The sequence below is a fragment of the Schistocerca piceifrons genome, chromosome 3, assembly GCF_021461385.2.
Source record: "Schistocerca piceifrons isolate TAMUIC-IGC-003096 chromosome 3, iqSchPice1.1, whole genome shotgun sequence".
NCBI lineage: Eukaryota > Metazoa > Arthropoda > Insecta > Orthoptera > Acrididae > Schistocerca > Schistocerca piceifrons.
In genome coordinates this window covers 295276225-295292218 of record NC_060140.1, presented here as the reverse complement: position 1 = coordinate 295292218, position 15994 = coordinate 295276225, and the positions used below count along the sequence as shown (strand labels likewise).

Sequence of the window (15994 nt, the reverse complement as noted above, 5' to 3'; positions counted from 1 at the left end):
CTCGAGGGAACGACAAAGGGAAGTAAAAAGCAACCTTGTCAATAAATAGCTCCCATACTTAAGTAGTACTTTAATAGTTCAGAAACTATGTGGAGGAACTGATACTCTTAGCACACACGTTTATTTTTTCCAGAAGACAAACTTTAAAGACACTGATGGTCTTACACTAAGGGATTGTAGGCAATAAAAGAATACCCCAGGGAAGAGAGGGCTAAAGGTAGTGTTGACATATTTGACAATACCCCCCATCGTCCGCTGCCGGTAGCTGAGTGGTCGCCGGCTTGGTAACTCAGCGTGTTCGGTCAGAGGGTTAGCTGCCCTCTGTAATAAAAAAACTGAGTTAATCGATTAACGACGAACTTAAACGGGTGTCTCACGACGTCCGCCCCGAGCACATGCAATGAACGAAAAATGAGATAAAAAAAAGAGTGGTCAGCGCGACAGAATGTCAATCCTAAGGGCCCGGGTTCGATTCCCGGCTGGGTCGGAGATTTTCTCCGCTCAGAGACTGGGTATTGTGTTGTCCTAATCATCATCATTTCATCCTCATCGGCGCGCAAGTCGTCGAATTGGCGTCAAATCGAAAGACCTGCACCCGGCGAACGGTGTACTCGATGGGAGGCCCTAGTCACACGACATTTTTTTAATACCTCCAACACCTCAACACCAGCTTGCAAGCAGTTGCTGCAGTACTACATGTAATCATCACATACACTGACTGAAAAAAGTAGTGATGCAGCCATATGGGGAAGAGGAAACGAAATGAGACTTCACTGTTTCAGAGTGTACGTGATCATATTCCAGTGATTACAAAATCGAGTCTAATTTACAAAGAATATGGCAGTATGAGTCCACTTATCAGTATGACGTTGCACCTAATCTGGCGTGGACGCACACACTGATTCGCTTCGGAATGGTATCATAGTGCCGTTGTACCTTTTCCTGGCCCACAACCGTCGTAACTGGTCCTTGGTATCCTGGATACTGGGATGGAATGGGCATCCGCGCTGGTCCTACACACGTGCTAACTGCGACAGGTGCGGGGATTTCGATGGCCATGGGAGTGCATCAGCATCAAGCAGACAATTCGCAGAGGTCATGTGTGATCGAGGATTGTCCTGTTGGAAACTGGCTCCGCATATTTTCGCATGAAAGGTAACACAAGAAGGCGCTGAACGTCCGTGGCGTAACGTTCTACCGTGAGAGTTCCCTCAGTCACTACCCGCCGTGACCTAAAGTCATGCTCAGGAACACTCACTGAACCCTGGACGGATCACATCACCGCTTTAGCCTACCAAGTAACAAACATTCCAAAGTCTTCAGGCTTTCAACGAAGACCGTTTGTTTCCTACGAACAGCGGACACTTCAATTGTTTGGTCCACCTGCGAACAGCGAGCATGTCGACTGGAAACGCGGGAGCAAAGCGTCTTTGTTAGTGTGAGAATGCAGTGATCTCATCTGAGGCGTTAAGGTATTTGAACCCTGTGAGCCAATCGGAACACTAGGCGGTAGCTTTGTCACGCGGCTCTTAAGCATACAAACAGAATCGTATTCTGCCTCTTGGCGGGTCTTTGGTTGGTGGGCGAGGCGCGATGACTTCTTCCGTCGTCGTTGGTAGTACACCATATTAAGCAGTTATTCTGATCTTTGTCTGCAGTACAAGATGGAAGGTTCTGAGCAGTACACTTGTATGTAACATGGTGAGTTGTATGTTGCTCACCTATTGCGTTTAGTTTCGTTTTCACGTAAGTTTTGTGAATTATCGGTATTGTAATTTCGTGTGCAAAACGCGGGTCTTTTTTGGAGCTAGGACATTTATACAGCACATGTGGTTCCGAATCCATTTCAATGACAGACATCCTAAACCTCAACGACTTACGCGCAGCTTATCTTACCTTAAATGAGGTATTTATTCCACATGGAATATTATTTTTGTAATGTGGTTTTGGGTTACTGTACAGACCGATTTTAAAGTCATTCTGTTTCAGTGTGTGAACACAGCCATCTGGGGTGAATCGCGTACTTGGTTCCGTTCTCATTTACAGCTTCAGTCAATTTAATTTACATATAAATTCATTATTTGCCTCATTCAGAAACTTCCCTTACCTTACGGCATCCAGATTAGAATTTTGAATGAAGACGCTCAATGAGTTCATATAATTCAGCCTGGTGTATGAGGGACGCAGTGCACTAGCGAGTTTTCTTTGAACTTATCTTTCGCAATTTATTTGCAGATAATAAAGTGAGTTTGATGCTGTTGCAATTTTCTCCGAGACCTTGATGATGCAACAGAATTTTGCATTCAAAATTCTGGCGGTTATACCGATTGTTAATGTTATACCGGTTATTAATGTACCAGCATTTCACATTTGCAGTGACTTTTCTCGCGCTTACATTAACCCGTGATCTTGCAAATTTAATTATATGTGTTACCTAGGCAAAAGAGAATTTCATTACTATATGTTATTTATTTCATGGTGTTGGTATTTTCTTTTCCGTCAGTGTATAAGTACTTTCAGGGTTTCAGAAGACGTATGCACGAAAACTAAAAGACATACGTTAAAAATACTTGTATCAGTGGATAAAGCATCTCCCCAAGTTTCGATTCGTAATACGCGCCGTGACGTAGTTGCACTAGGGGACAGGTACGGCCAGGCTTGTGAGACAGAACACGTAGACTAATCTCCGCTCTGTATTGCCGCAGATAGGCAACCCAATGGACAGAGTTCCAAAGCAGGCTGCTGCCGCACCTTCCCGGGCAATTTGTGTCAGCAACTTAAATAAATTGTGCGCACATATTGAACTTCGCTGTGTATCAGATGGTGCTCATACTGGGCACCTTAATGTGAGTTAAAAGCTTGGAGAAATGATCTGTCCACTAATATTAGTTTATTTTTTGCATATCTAGTAGTTTTCGCTTAGTCGTCTACTGAAACCTATGAGGTATCAGTACTTATACGCTGAATTGACAAAAGTTGTGGGATAGCGATATAGACATATACAGATGGCAGTAGTATCGCGTACACAAGGTATAAAAGGTCAGTGCATTGGCGGAGCTCTCATTTGTATTCCCGCAATTCACGTGAAAAGGTTTCCAACGCGATTATGGCTAACCGACGGGGAATTGAAAGACTTTCAACGCGGAATGATAGTTGCAGCTGAACGCATGGGACATTCCATTACGGAAATCGTGGGGATTTCAATATTCCGAGATCCAGTGTCAAGAGCGTGCCGGGAAAATAGAGTATCAGGCATCACCTCTCATCACGGACAACACAGTGGTCGGCGGCCATCACTTAACGATCGAGAGCAGCGGCCTTTGCGTAGAGTTGTAAGTGCTAACAGACAAGCAACACTCCGCGAAATAACCGCAGAAATCAATGAGGGATGTACGACGAACGTATCCGTTAGGACAGTGGAGCGACATTTGCCGTTAAAGAGCTACGGCAGCAGACGACCGACTCGAGTGCCTTTGCTGACAGCACGACACCGCCTGCAGCGCCTCTCCTGGACTGTTGACCATGTCGCTGGGACCCTAGACGACTGGAAAACAGTGGCCTGGTCAGATGAGTCCCGATTTCAGTTGGTAAGAACTAATGGTATGGTTCGAGTGTGGCGCAGACCCCATAAAGCCATTGACCCAGTTTGTCAACAAGGCTCTGTTCAAGCTGGCAGTGGCTCCATGACCGTGTGGGCTGTGTCTATGTGAAATGGATTTGGTTCCTGTTTATGTTTGACTACTTGGAGACCATTTGCACCCATTCATTAACCTCATGTTCCAAAACAACGATAGAATTTTTATGGATGACCATGCCCCATGCCACGGCGCCACAACGATTCACGCATGGTTCGAAGAACATTTTGGATAATTCGAGCGAATGGTTTGGCCACCCAGATCGCCCAGAGTGAAACCCATCGATAACTTATAGAACATAATCGAGAAGTCAGTTCGTGCATAAAATCCTGCACCGGCAACACTTTCGCAATTATGGACGGTTACATGGCTCAAACGTCCAACGACATGTTAAGTCCATGCCACGTCGAGTTGTTACACTAGGTCGGGCAAAAGGAGGTCCAACACGATATTAGGAGGTACCCATGATTTTTGTCACCTTAGTGTATGTCTGTGTTGTAGGGCACCTTACGATACTCCAGAATTATCATGGAAGATGTATTCTTACTTGGGTTAGATAGAGCAGCAATCAGTCGTAGAATTAAGTTGCTTTAATATGACATTTATAGTCACAACGCAGATCAGAGTTCGATCTGTGTCAGGTCATTATCAATGCAGTGCGGAATTGTAGCAGTTGTTCGTGCTCAAGTGAATGCTTACGCCAATTATGGGTGTAAGCATTCACTTGAGCACGAACAACTGCTACAATTCCGCACTGCTTTGATAATGACCTGACACAGGTCGAAATCTGACCTGCGTTGTAACTATAAATGTCATATTAAAGCAACTTAATTCTACGACTGATTGCTGCTCTATCTAACCCAATATAACCACAGTCGCTGCGTGCACCCACCCCATGGAGGGCAACCTGATGGTTTTCTTACTTGCTGCAGGATTTACGAGTGCCTGTACTATTCTGTTAGATATGTTGTTAGTAAATGTCACATTGATTCTAGAGACTTACAAGTTTACGATTGGTAATCCGAGTCACCCTCAGTGCCGGCCGCGGTGGCCGAGCGGTTCTAGGCGCTTCAGTCCGGAAGTTCGAATCCTGCCTCGGGCATGGATGTGTGTGATGTCCTTAGGTTAGTTAGCTTTAAGTAGTTCTAAGTTCTAGGGGACTGATGACCTCAGATGTTAAGTTCCATAGTGCTCAGAGCCATTTGAACCATCACCCTCAGTCGCCGATATTTTTAAATAGAGTGTACTTGCAGTCACTTCCTCCCTTACAGATAACACTATTACTTTGTCACCAAAGAGCTATGCACTCACTTCTCAGTAACAGTATGTCAGAGGCTTGATACGTAATGGTGATCTTTAACGAAAGTAAAGAGTAACGAATACTTTGCATTAGGTGTTGAGTCGGCAGTTCCAAGCGCATGCGATTGAGAGTATAGTCGTTGCTGACTAATAAACAGTTTCTCTATTACGGAGGGCGGAACAAGGAACACAGTGATTAGAGATGACAAATATAATTGGGTAATGGAACTACACAATAAGAGGAGATGATAGAAACAAGACTTGGTGAATCAGAACGAATTTTCACTTAAATGCAAAGACGCTCTGATTTGAAACTTCCGGACTGTGTGCTAGACCGGGACTCGAACCTCGACCTTTGCCTTTGGCGGGGAAATGCTCTAAAGACTGAATTTCTGTGAAGTCTGCAAGGTAGAAGAAGAGGCACTGGCAGAAGTCAAGGTATGAGAGTGGGTACTGAGTCGTGCTTGTTTAACTTAGCCGGTAGAGCACTTGTCTGCGAAAGGGAAATGTCCCAGTTTCGATTCCCTGCTCGGCACACAGTTTTAATCTGCTACGTAGTTTCAAGGTTGGAGAACATTAACACTTTTCTGGAGAAATAAGCCAACTGCAAATGTCGACGCAGCACAAAAAGCTGATAGGGGAGACTCATCCTTACCTTTGCATTTCAAAACGCTTTTTACGAACTCATAATGAACAAATGTCCAAGAACTGATGAAGTACCGGCGGAACTCTTTCGCATCAGGTCAAATGGCGGAACAGAAGCCATAAAGATCGTGAATGAAACCTGCGAAACTGGGGAAGTTCAGATTTTGCAAATCGTGTAATTGCTACACTTCCAACGAAAGCAAGAGCGAATACCGCACCGTCGCACCGGTATCACAGGTATCTAAGGGTGCACCGAGCTTAGGGAACGGCAGGACAGTTTTCGTCATAAACACTCAGATACATGAAAAATAGTTTTTGCTTAAAATTACCCAGATTATATTCAACTAGTGTTTGACAATGAGAGTACTTAGCGACTTCCAACAAACCTGACACACAATTTCAAACCTTTTCAAAACTTTTTCTAGATTACATCCTTAATGTCAAAATATTAATGCATTAACTCATTTGCAAAGTAATGAGACATTTGGAAGTGTTTTATACATTGCAAAAATGGTTCAAATGGCTCTAAGTACTATGGGACTTAACATCTGAGGTCATCAGTCCCCTAGACTTAGAACTATTTAAACCTAACTAACCTAAGGACATCACACACACGCATGCCCTAGGCAGGATTGGAATCTGCGCCCCTAGCAGCAGCGCGGTTCCAGACTGAAGCGCCTAGAACCGCTCGGCCACAACCGGCGGCTATACATTGCAGTTCGATTCTTTAAGGAATTGGAGATTTACTGACCCATTATAAAGTCCCAGACCTTTACAATTGTGTAGAGTCACACAGAGCTGCTTAAGTATGGCCCACAGGAAAATTAACCACTGACACTAAAATAGGAAGTGATTGAATATAACACCGATTCCTTCACGTTAGAATAAACTTTTCATAAATAAACGTTTTCTCATTTGTAGAGTGTTCCGAAGGAAAAATATCCATCAATTTTTTATCTTTTTCCTATCGATAAAGCCCTCGTAATCCCTAAACTAATGCTTTTGCTTCTGCGGGAGCTGTTGTTATTCTTATTTTATCTTTACACTGTCTGCAGAAGCAGTACGTAGAGCCTGAGTAATTTTCACAGTTTCTGCTGCGAAAGGTGGAATTTTTCTAAGATATTAGACGTTCTTATCGAATGTCAGACAGTTGAAACGTTTCAATATATCAGGTACACTCTACAACAAAACAAACAAGTTTGTGACCATATGCGTTGCTCTCGTTTCATTGTAGGCTGTACAAGTATTTTGTAATTAATCTCTTTCGTGGACAAACCGTAGGCCGGCCGAAGTGGCCGCGCGGTTCTGGCGCTGCAGTCTGGAACCGCGAGACCGCTACGGTCGCAGGTTCGAATCCTGCCTCGGGCATGGATGTGTGTGATGTCCTTAGGTTAGTTAGGTTTAACTAGTTCTAAGTTCTAGGGGACTAATGACCTCAGCAGTTGAGTCCCATAGTGCTCAGAGCCATTTGAACCATTTGAACAAACCGTAATTTCTTAGTATTCTACCAATAGATGAAAGGCACAATTTATTTTACCGACAGTTGTAAGTATGTGATTATTCTATTTCGTATTCCCAGTTATTATTCCCATTCAGCTTTGTAGCTCGATCGATCCATTACGACTCATAAATCTTATAGTGAAAAACTAGATCTTTTATGAGATTGTGAAGTGCACGACTGCATTAAATCCTAGCTGCTAATGTGTGCGAGACCTGCTGTAGAATACGAAATTTTGATCTGTGATAATTTCATTGTTTGCAAGACTGATTACTTACCATCAAAACACCATTCAGATGGATCATCACACACCCCGGGGCTGAACATGCAACCTAAAACAGAAAAGAGAAAAAGAGTCAGTATTTATTCCTGATGTTACTATTTGCGTTCCAAAATTTATAGAAATCTTTGCACTATGCAGTGACATCACAGTAGCTCTTGTGAATACATCAATTAGCTACCAAATTAGTTTCCATTCTCTTGTTGGTGCGATATTGATGTCGTCATTATTTTGTTGCATTTATTGCTATGGCTGTGATACACATTAACAAAAAAGAAAAAAAAAGTCACCACGGAGTGATTATCCGAATGGGACGGAAATCGGTAGATGTGATGTACATGTACAGACAAACAAATGATTACAATTTCAGAAAAATTGGATATTTATTCAAGAGGAAGAACGTTACAAATAGAAGAAGTCAATAACGCGTTGCTCCACTTCTGTGTCCTTATGTAGGCAGTTATTCAGCTTGGCGTCGATTGACAGAGCAGGTGGCTATTCTTCTAGGGGATATCGTACCAAATTCTGTCCAGCTGTAGATTGCCAGATCCTGAGCTGGTTGTAGGGCCCTGTCCATAATGCCCCAAACGTTCTCAATTGGGGGGAACTAGCCGGCCACGGCAGGTTTTGGCAAGCAGGAAGACAATCAGTAGAAACTGTCGCCGTTTGGGGCGGGGATTATTTTGGTGTAATGTAAGTCCACTGTGGTTTGCCATGAAGGACAACGAAACGGAGCATGTAATATCGTCGACATATTGGTGTGCTGTAAGGGTGCCAAGGATGAGAATGGTTACTGATAAAAAACGAAATGGTACCCCAGACCATCACTCCTGGCTATGGGGCAGTATGGCAAGCGACAGCCCAGTTGGTATACCACCACTGTCCGGGGCGTCTCCAGATTGTCTTCCTGGTCATTGTGGCTCACTTCGAAGCGGGACTCATCACTGAAGACAATTCTACTCCAATCAATGAGATTCCAGGCCGAAGCACCTGAATCTACTATAGGTTGTACCCTGGACTTTGAATTTTATGTCTGATACTTATCCACTCGAATGAAGTCATACAATCAATAATTGTTTACACCTCCGTCCGTGAGTGGACTGTGAAGAGACTTTAACGCAGTGTACAATAAATGCAACCTTACGAGCAACTCTATAGCGACTGAAAGACAATTCCGTTTCCCAACTTGGCTATATCACAATCACTTGCTTCACACGACCAGCTGATTCCGGCGACGTGCCATTTTCAAGTGCTCACATGACATGTACGTCTGTCACCTAACTTCTATCTGTCTATCTTCCTCGATTTATCTTTCATATTAGCTATATTTAGTGTGCAGCAGCATAAATCAAAATTGCATCAACCGATATGTAGAGCATTGCTCATAAATGTTGGTGGATTCGTGAGCGTCTTAAAGAAGGAAACAGACTTGGGCACAATCTTCTTGTCACCTTAAAAACAGAGGATGGATTGGAATTCAACCAACCATGTGGATGACTCGAGAAATTTCGAAAGACTTCTAAGACGGTTGGGGGCCCATTTAAATAGAGACGTCAGTTTCAGACTGTCACTTTCTGTTTCCCTTATATTTGCAATCTCAATTCGGATTCATAATGAATTGCACATTCGTCGAAGAGCGGGAAGCGAGTTACTTAACTTCGAAGTATCATGAGCAATCGTTTAAGAGCAATTGCACAGCAAAAAAACACGTGAATCCGAAATCTATGGTTTTTAGTTTGTCAGGCAAAAAGGAAAATTGTTTTCGACAAATTACGGCAAAATCGGCAAGGAACGTGGCATTGATTCGTTTACTTAAAGAGAGTTGTTTTAACAGCCCAGCAGATGACTCTTCTCTCAGCTTTCTGCTTTCCTTGAATCAAATCTACATGTGAACACCATTATCTGAGTGGCAGGGCCTAAAAAGTCTGTCGCATAGAATTTACGGTAAAATACTGCGACAATGAGTCTGAAGAATGAATAATTACGCAGTGACGTTTACAAGAGAAATGTTGGCACGGGCTACATATACAGATCAGAAGTGCTTTTTTATTTTTTTTTATTTAGCGCCATTGGTGGCCTTCGGACATGGTGCACTCAGCCAGTCTCCGATACACGATAAGCTACAAACTGAAGTATATACCCAATATCTTTCTCTCTCTCTCTGTCTGTCCGTCTCTCTCTCTCTCTCTCTCTCTCTCTCTCTCTCTCTCTCTCACACACACACACACACACACACACACACACACACACACATGTACACTCATCATTCACAAAGAATATTTACATTGGTTGTAAAGATATTAATTAAATCATAATGTGTTCGCACCATGGTCACGAGACGTCACTCCAAACGTAAGTTAAATAAGGAACATATAATTTTCACGCCTCCTGAGCGCTATCCTGGAGCGAGCTGCTTCAGTTTTTTAAGGTATATGGAAGTCATGACATTCAGTCACCTAACACTTCATCTGAATTTCAAGTATAGTACTACGAAGTGGCCCGTAAACACATTTATCGTTACCCCAGACAAGTCGTCCGGCCCTAAGTAGCTGCGGGCAATCATCACCAATTCGACCTCATATTTTGAGGGGAAAAAAGCACACTTGAAAAATACCAGCCCCAGCAATCGGCTCAGCGCGAAAATTTAGGCCGTAATTCTGCTAGTACCCATACGACCTTTCAAATATACAGCATTTAAATTTTTCTCCCACCGGTTCTTTGTCACTCACTCCGCCCTAATGCAGACGCCTAAGGCAGAGCGCGAAGTACTGTCCAGTGGAGCGAGTAAGAGGTTTGTGAAATACTTCCGTAACGTGCCTTGTTCTTTAGGTCAAAGTAGCTTATCACAAAGGTTTCTTTGCTTTGAACATTTTTATGTTGTGATTCACAAATGCAGTGTAAATTAATGAAACGAATGAGTGTGTCAATTAAGAAGCAGCGGAGGTCTATTTCACTACTAACTCCATTGTTATGCGTTATTTTCTTTGGATTTTAAAGCTGACAATATTAAAGTGAATACATATGCAAGAGATGCTTTACCCGCTAACGTGATTGCTATGATTAAATTGCAAATCGAAAATAATTATCTTCATTTCATAATAGTTATTCAGTTACTTAGATTTACTATATTTCTATTCAGGTGTATATAATAATACTCAACATATGTGTTCGTGAGGTTGACATATTATGTGTCCTAGTCACATTAAGTACCTACTTTTGGCGAAGATTAACATGCGTTCTTGAACAAGATTTCATAAAACATTTGGCAGATGTATCCACCTCCTCCCTCCTCTTCCCTCCCCTTCAGCATTCCATGAATAGAAGGGCTCTGGCTAACACTATGTTGTACACTTCGCGCTAGGGCTTCAGACGGCTGCAGTGCGGCGGAGCGACTGACAAACAACTCGCGCTCGTGAAATTTAAAAGCCGTTCGTCAGAAGGTCGTAACTGCGTGCTATCAGAATTATGGAACAGATTTTCGCGCGGGATCGATCGCTGGGGCAGATGTCTTGCATGGCTGTAAGGGACAGTCAAATAAGAATGATACAGATGCAAAATAAAAGCACTATGGGACTTAACATCAGAGGTCATCAGTCCCCTAGACATAGAACTATTTAAACCAAACTAACCTAAGGACATCACACACATCCATGCCCGAGGCAGGATTCGAACCTGCAACCGTAACAGCTCGGTCACAACGGGCGGCCAGATGCGAAACAGTAAGTGAAATATTCATTATTCCAAAAGTAATCGCCATTACTGCTAATATAGCTATCGCACTGCGAGACAGGACGTTTAACGCCTTTATCGAAAAATGTTTTCGGTTGCTTACGGAACGATATTGCCCGCCTACAAATTGCCACTGTTGTTTCGAGTACGCTGCAGAAGTTTCGCTGGGTAACAGTTACACATCCTTCATGCACACCCGACCTCTCCTCATGCGACTTCCATATTTTTGGAGGTCTGAAGAAAGACTTTCGCGGCAGTCGATTTACTCTCCTGGGTACAATCATTGTTTCGTAGGCAGTCGCAAACATTTTTCCATGGGCGCATTGACCTCTTGTCTGAGATGATTATATGAACAGTTATGGCAATTACTTTTGAAATAATAAACAGTGAACGTATTTTTTCCCGATCTTTCTCTTTTTCATTTGAGTGTCGTTATACGGGGTGTTCAAAATGTCTCTCCGCAGTGCTATACGATTGTTAGCTGCGCGTGCCATATGATTTTTCGGCTGCCTGGGTTACTTCCCTTCAAGTGAACTCTCCCAACATTCCACGGTTTCGTTTATCTCAGTAAAAATGAATATTTAGTAAATAATAACTTGTATTTCACTGAGTTTCATTTCGGTATATTCACTGCGGCATACGGCACGCGCGGCTAACAATCATATGGCACTGCGGAGAGACTTCTTGAACAACCCGTACTTTCTTCTCCTTGAAGTATGAGGTCGGGTTGGTGATGTTTGCTTGTTAGTACTACCATGTTGAGCAGGGCGGGTCGCTAGTTTAAATTATAATTCCTGTCGTAGCAGACTCGAACGAAACTGACGTTCTCCGGCCCGAGTGGCCGAACGGTTCTAGGCACTACACTCTGGAACCGCGCGACCGCTACGGTCGCAGGTCCGAAACCTGCCTCGGGCATGGATGTGTGTCATGTCCTTAGGTTAGCTAGGTTTAAATAGTTCTAAGTTCTAGGGGACTGATGACCTCAGAAGTTAAGTCCCATAGTGCTCAGAGCCATTTGAACCATTTTTGAAACTAACGTTCCATACCCGTCAATGGTTTAAATATCACTCATGAGTAAGCACTTCAAAATGGCACATAGCTGGAACCAGCTAAATGTCTGAAATAAATGAGTGTCTAAAGCTAGATTGAAAATGGATTTATCTTTTCGTACATTTGTGACTGTGGCATCCGATACCAAAGAAATGATAGCGATTTGCAGAATTTGTGTACTTTTTACTTTATCTGCTTCAAGAACCTTACTTAAGTGGAAACAGATAGTAAAAAAAATGTAAATGTCGTGTGACTAGGGCCTCCGGTTGGGTAGACCGTTCGCCGGGTGCAAGTCTTTCGATTTGACGCCACTTCGGCGACTTGCGCATCGATGGGGATGTAAGGATGATGATTAGGACAACGCAACATCCAGTCCCTGAGAGGAGAAAATCTCTGACCCAGCCGAAAATCGAACCCGGGCCCTTAGGATTGACATTCTGCCGCGCTGTCCACTCAGCTACCGGGGGGCGGAAGAAATAGATAGTGAAAGAAAGAATAAAAAATAGTAGCGCAGATCTAGCAAAGGTACTACATGAAACGTCATATCCTTAGGTAGCGTAGGTGGACTGCACATACAGGTTGAGAAGGGGTAAGGAAAGGAGAATCTGCGACAGAGAGCAGCGGTCGCCTGTTTTGTCCGAAAGCTTTCGTCATAATTACCGTCTCGGAGGCAGTAATATCCGTTAAAAGCAGCTCCGGGGCCAGAACAAATGGGAACAAAAGGCGGAAGGAGTGATGCTGGCTGGCAAAGTGCCCACGCAGGACAAGGCAGGGAGGGGGGGGGGGGGGGGGAAGCGTTCTTGATGAGCTCCTGCGTCATCCCACCCCCCTCCCTCCCCATCCTCCAACCACCGTCCCTTCCTGGAACACCACATACTGCTCCGTGAGATTCCACTCTCCTACAGACCCACCGGATTCAACAGATTGTCACAATCACCACTAGCGAGTGCCGACGGCTGAGAATTAGCACTTACTAACCGAAGAATTTCAAATGGCTCTGAGCACTATGGGACTTCTGTGGTCATCAGTCCCCTAGAACTTAGAACTACTTAAACCTAACTAACCTAAGGACATCACACACATCCATGTCCGAGGCAAGATTCGAACCTGCGACCGTAGCGGTCACGCGGTTCCAGATTGAAGCGCCTAGAACCGCACAGCCACAACGGCCGGCAAGAATTCCATCCTGTAAAAGTAGCAAGGGTGAAATACAGGGAGTGGACTTGTACAGGTTTTATGGAAGTCGAAGGACATGGAAGGGCAAGCAGTAGCTCAGTAGGAAGTGGACAGAGCTGCAGCCTACCCCAGTGATGTTATTCAATCCATAAAACGAGCGAGTTGTGAGGGAAAAGCAGGGAGAAATTTCAGAAGGAAATTACAGTTCAGGGAGTAGAAATAAATCTTTGAGGCTGGCTGATGGAATTGTAATTCTGTCAAAGACGGCAATGGATGCGGAAGAGTAGCTGAACGGATTGGATAGTGTCTTGAAAATAGGTTATAAGAAGAATGTCAACGAAACTAAAACAACGGTAGTGGAATGTAGCCGAATTAAATCGGGTGGTCTGAAGGTATTAGATTAAGTAAAGAGACATTAAAAGCAGTAGATAAGTTTTGATATTTGAACACCAAAAGAAGTGATGATGCCAGAAATGGGTGGGATATAAAATGTAGACCGGCAGCGCCAAGAAAAGCACTTCTGAAAAACTAGTTAATGTCGAACATAAATTTAAATCTTACCAAGTGTTTGCTGGAACTATTTGTACCGAGCGTAACTTTGTACTTATACGAAACGTGAACGATAAACTGTTCAGATAAGAAGAGAATAGAAGAATGCTGCAGATCCGCTCTAATAACTAATGAGGAGGTGCTGAATCTAAATGAGTAACAGATAATATATGGCAGAACCTGACGAAAAGAAGGAATCGGTTGACAGGTCACATCCTCAGGCGTCAAGTAATCGTCGGTTTAGTGATGGAGGACAGTGTGGGAAGTTGTTAGGGAGACCAATGCTCGCGGTTAAAATGGTTGTAGGTCATGGTAGTTATGCAGAGATGAAGGGTCTTACACAGGACACATCAGCGTGGATGCATAGAACACCACAACAACAGAGGCAATCTATCACTCATAGGCGTTTTTTCAGACTATATCAATACTCCATAAGCTACTTTGCGGTGTTCATTCCACCCCCCCCCCCTTCCTCCCAGCACCTCACCCACCCACACCAACCGCAACCCGGTTCCCTTCGCGAATGGAGCGGCGGAGGATGACTCGGTAAGCCTTCGTGTCTGCTCGAATTTGTCTCCCTTTACCATCATGTTCCTTTCGCAGCAAGCTTGTTGGAGTAAGTAATATTTTTACTGACTTCTTAGAACTTTTAACATTAAACCATCGTGCTGTCGTTGCTCCACAACTCGTAAAGTTCGTAAATATTTGAAGAAACTCATATTTGAGCAAGTTCAAGAGCTGCTGATTCAATGAACCTTTAGTCACCACTAGTTTCGATCAGCCGAGCGTCAAGAAGTACCTTTATAACAACGGAGAAAACGCACGAGGTACCTTTGATCATCTATGAATGCAAGAATACGCATGAGCATGTTCACCACATGTGTTTGCCTGAATGTATTTCATTTGTTTCCTCAGTTGTTATACAGGCTCCTGCTGACGATCGGTTGATCGAAACTGGTAGTGATCTGTTTCATGAATAGCTCCTAGTGGCTCTTAAAAATAACTTACTTTTAATAGCAAAACTCCCCGTGACGCACAGTGCTTCTGTTTCCTGAAGCTCCCTCCGTGGTTTCTAAAAGTATCACAAACGAAACGTGCTTCTCTTCTTTTTATGTAGACTATCTTCTCTGTTAACGCTACCCGCTTTCTCACTAGCAATACTCAAGCATCACGGTAAAAGTGAGGTATGAGCCATTTATTTAGTGGGAACATTACATTTCCTTGCAGCTCCTCCAGTGAATCTTAGTCTTGTATCTGACTATCCCGTAAACAGTTTTCTTATGTCGTTACACTTAAATTAACTCCAGCTGCATATTGACAGACAATTTAACTTAATGTTTCCCTTGATTCAGCATAAATTGTGTAATCGATCAATGACAATAATTTGTCCACGAAAAGTAAAATTTAATTACACAGAGATGACTGAAGTCATGGGGTAACGATATGCACATATAAAGATGGCGTAGTATCGCGTAAACAAGGTATAAAAGGGCAGTGCATTGGCGGAGCTGTTATTTGTACTCAGGTGATACATGCGAAAAGGTTTCCGACGTCGTTATGGCTGCACGACCGGAATTAACAGACCATGAACGCGGAATAGTAGTTGGAGCTAGATGCATGGGACATTCTATTTCGGAAATCATTAGGGAATTCAGTAGTCCGAAATCCACAGTGTCAGGATTTGCCGAGATTACCAAATTTCAGGCGTTACCTCTAAGGACATCGCTGTGGCCGGTGAACTTCACTTAACGACCGAGAGCAGCGACGTTTGCCTGAGGTTGTCAGTGCTAACAGACAAGTAACAATGTGTGAAATAACCGCACAAATCAATGTGGGACGTATGACGAACGTATCAGTTAAATTTGGTGTCAATGGGCTACGACTGACGTGGGTGCCTTTGCTAACAGCACGATATCGCCTGCAGTGCCTCTCCTGGGTTCGTGACCATATCGGCTGGACCCTAGACGAAAACTGTGACCTGGCCAGATGAGTCCCGATTTCACTTGCTAAGAGCTGACGGTAGGGTTCGACTGTGGAGCAGTCCCAACGAAGCCATGAGTCCAAGTTGTCAACAATGCACTTTGGAAGCTGGTAGTCGCTCCATAATGATGTAGGCTGTGTTATCGTGGAATG

At 43.6% G+C, this 15994-nt stretch overlaps 1 protein-coding gene across 2 annotated transcripts in view; it reads right to left on the bottom strand.

Annotated features, from left to right (window-relative positions):
• The window catches only part of LOC124789971 (receptor-type tyrosine-protein phosphatase N2), a 444282-nt gene that overhangs the window by 221243 nt on the left and 207045 nt on the right, over positions 1-15994 (bottom strand). For both annotated transcript variants that reach the window (XM_047257507.1, XM_047257508.1), the window contains exon 2: positions 7356-7409. In XM_047257507.1, the coding sequence (XP_047113463.1) occupies positions 7356-7409 (54 nt within the window). The remainder of the gene's footprint in view (positions 1-7355; positions 7410-15994) is intronic.